The following is a 2681-nucleotide window of genomic DNA, read 5'->3' on the forward strand; positions in this document are numbered from 1 at the left end:
AGTATCAGAAATTGGCCTGACCTTATTCCTTCTATAGTCTCAAAAAAGAAATGCCTTTGAGTGACTTGTTTCCCATCGTAGCTTCCCTGAGCTGTTCTTCAAGACTAGAGCTCACCTGAATGAATGCAGTCTGAGAGTAGAGGACCTGGTGTCTCTCAAGAGAAATTACTGCTGCTGCTTTCCCTATTCCTTACAAGGAGCCCATGTGCTTACATTTACAGAGCCCAGTGGACAGCAGAGAGTTGTGGGGGCTCTGAGTACTGAGACAGACTCATGAAACTGTTGAAGATCAGAAAATAACAGAATGCAAGATGACCACATGTTGTTAAACCTCATAGGAAACAATTGCCACACCAGAGCACAAACACCCAAATGTGAATTTCCTGGTGGCCAGGACCACAAGGGAAGTGTGGGACTGGGCACTTTCGGCAGGTGACAAAATGCTCTTTGCAGCTGCATCCACAGCTCTCGCTTGTAAGAAAAACAAATCACACAAACCCTTCCATCAACAAGAGTGTTGAACCATATAATTCACACATGTGTGGATCTAGCCCTCAGGTCAGCCATAAGTTTGTCAAATATTTTCCTGTGTGCATCTGTTTAGAACTGAAAATACCAATAACTACGTGTATCTCATAAGTGGAGGGTTGTACTGTGATGTGCTGGGTTTTTTTTTTTTCCTGGCATCCTTGCCTTGTTTCCTCTGTGGGATGGGAAGTTAATTTGTTAGTCTGCCATCTTTCTTCTTTCGAAGCACACATTTAAAGTGGTGTGTTTTCCCCCTGAACACTGTTTTTACTACAGCCCATGCTTTCAATAGTGGTTTTCCTATGAAGTAATGACCCTAAAATACTGGCAAGTGCATTAATGACAAAGTGTATCTGCTGCCCCTCCGGCTCCCGGGGCAGTCCCTTGGGCTCTCTGGGTATTCTCTTCGCACCTCAGCCCTCCTCCCTCACTCTGCTACTGTTGAACTGGTTCTTTCTCCCCGCAGGGAAACTCAGCAGGAGATGGACAGCAAGCACTGGAATTATTCCACCACTGATTTTGTCCTCACCAGCCTTTTCAACAACAGCCAAACACACCTGTTTCTGTTCAGCATGGTGGTGTTGGTCTACGTCCTTGCCATGGCTGGCAATACGGCCATGGTCCTTCTGATTTGGATTGATACCCGACTCCACACACCCATGTACTTCCTCCTCAGCCAGTTGTCCTTTCTGGATGTCTTCTTTACATCAGTCACTGTCCCCAAGATGATAGTAGGCTTTCTCTTCGGTTGGACAAGCATCTCCTTTGGGGGCTGTGGGGCACAGATGTTTTTCTTTATGTTCCTGGGGGCTGCAGAGTGCCTTCTGCTGGCCCTCATGGCTTATGACCGCTATGTGGCCATCTGCAACCCTCTGCGCTACCCAATGCTCATGAGCCGCCGGGTGTGCCTGTTTATGGTTGTGTCCTCCTGGCTGGGAGGATCCCTCAATGCCTCCATTCAGACTTCTCTGACCCTTCAGTTCCCCTACTGTGGCTCTCGGAAGATCTCCCACTTCTTCTGTGAGGTGCCCTCGCTGCTGATGCTAGCCTGTGCAGACACAGAAGCCTATGAACAGGTACTCTTTGTCACAGGTGTGGTGGTCCTCCTGGTGCCCATTACCTTCATCACCACCTCCTACGCCCTCATCCTGGCCGCTGTGCTCCGAATGCATTCTGTGGAGGGGCGTCAGAAGGCCCTGGCCACATGCTCCTCCCACCTGACGGTTGTCAATCTCTTCTACGGGCCCCTTGTCTATACCTACATGTTACCTGCTTCCTATCACTCGCCAGGCCAAGATGATGTCGTATCTGTCTTTTACACTGTTCTCACACCCATGCTTAACCCTGTCATTTACAGCCTCAGGAACAAGGAAGTAACGGGGGCAATGAAGAAGGCAATGGGAAGGTGTGGAGTCAGTAGGAATGCATGAGACCTGAGAGAGGCCTGGGAGACAAGTACCTCAGCTCTAAGCATCACCATCTGCACTGAATGCTGAGGCAGGGAGACAGGTCTATTTGAGAAGGACCTTCATGTAACTTCAGGTCTGGGACTCCTCCCAAACTCATTGCTCCCCTCCAGCTACTGCTTTCTTTCTTCAGAGACTTGTCTACACTGGTTCCCATCCACCTCACCAACCCCAGGCTTCTTTGTGGACCACAGCAGGAACATATCATCTCTGTATCACTAAGCATCTGAGAGCTTCCCCTCTCCAGCCCTAGCTATTTTTTCAGCCTTCTCTACTGGCACCCTGTCTCCAAGTATGCTGTCCTGGCTGAACACCCTCAGCACAGTCCCTCAGCAGAGTCCTCCGTGGCCAGAGCGACTCCTGATATTTTCAGATAGCTCTTCCATCTCTTGCTTAGAAACTGCTTAAAGCATCAGAGACATCTGCATTGCTTATCCCATCCACAGTGGCTTTCTGGCTTCATCCCACCATCCTCCCTGCCTTCTATTGTGGGTGTGAGGTTTCTTTCCCCTCCCCCATTAGATTATGCAGATCCAGAAGGCAGAGGATTTGCTACTTTAATGCCACATTATTAGCTTCAAGAAGGAAGCCTGGGAACATGTGATCAATGATAAATTCTAAATGGATAGAAAACTGAAAAAAAAAAAAACAAACAAAAAAAAAAAAAAAAAAAACATATTCTTGCCT

At 48.2% G+C, this 2681-nt stretch overlaps 1 protein-coding gene across 1 annotated transcript; it reads left to right on the forward strand.

Moving 5' to 3' along the window:
* Positions 1-1010: 1010 nt before the first annotated feature.
* On the forward strand, positions 1011-1958 carry LOC127219772 (olfactory receptor 2T1). Its single transcript, XM_051181541.1, has one exon. The coding sequence runs from the start codon at positions 1011-1013 to the stop codon at positions 1956-1958; it is 948 nt and encodes a 315-aa protein (XP_051037498.1).
* Positions 1959-2681: the final 723 nt, after the last annotated feature.

Source organism: Phodopus roborovskii, unplaced genomic scaffold, assembly GCF_943737965.1.
Source record: "Phodopus roborovskii unplaced genomic scaffold, PHOROB, whole genome shotgun sequence".
NCBI classification, from domain to species: Eukaryota; Metazoa; Chordata; class Mammalia; order Rodentia; family Cricetidae; genus Phodopus; species Phodopus roborovskii.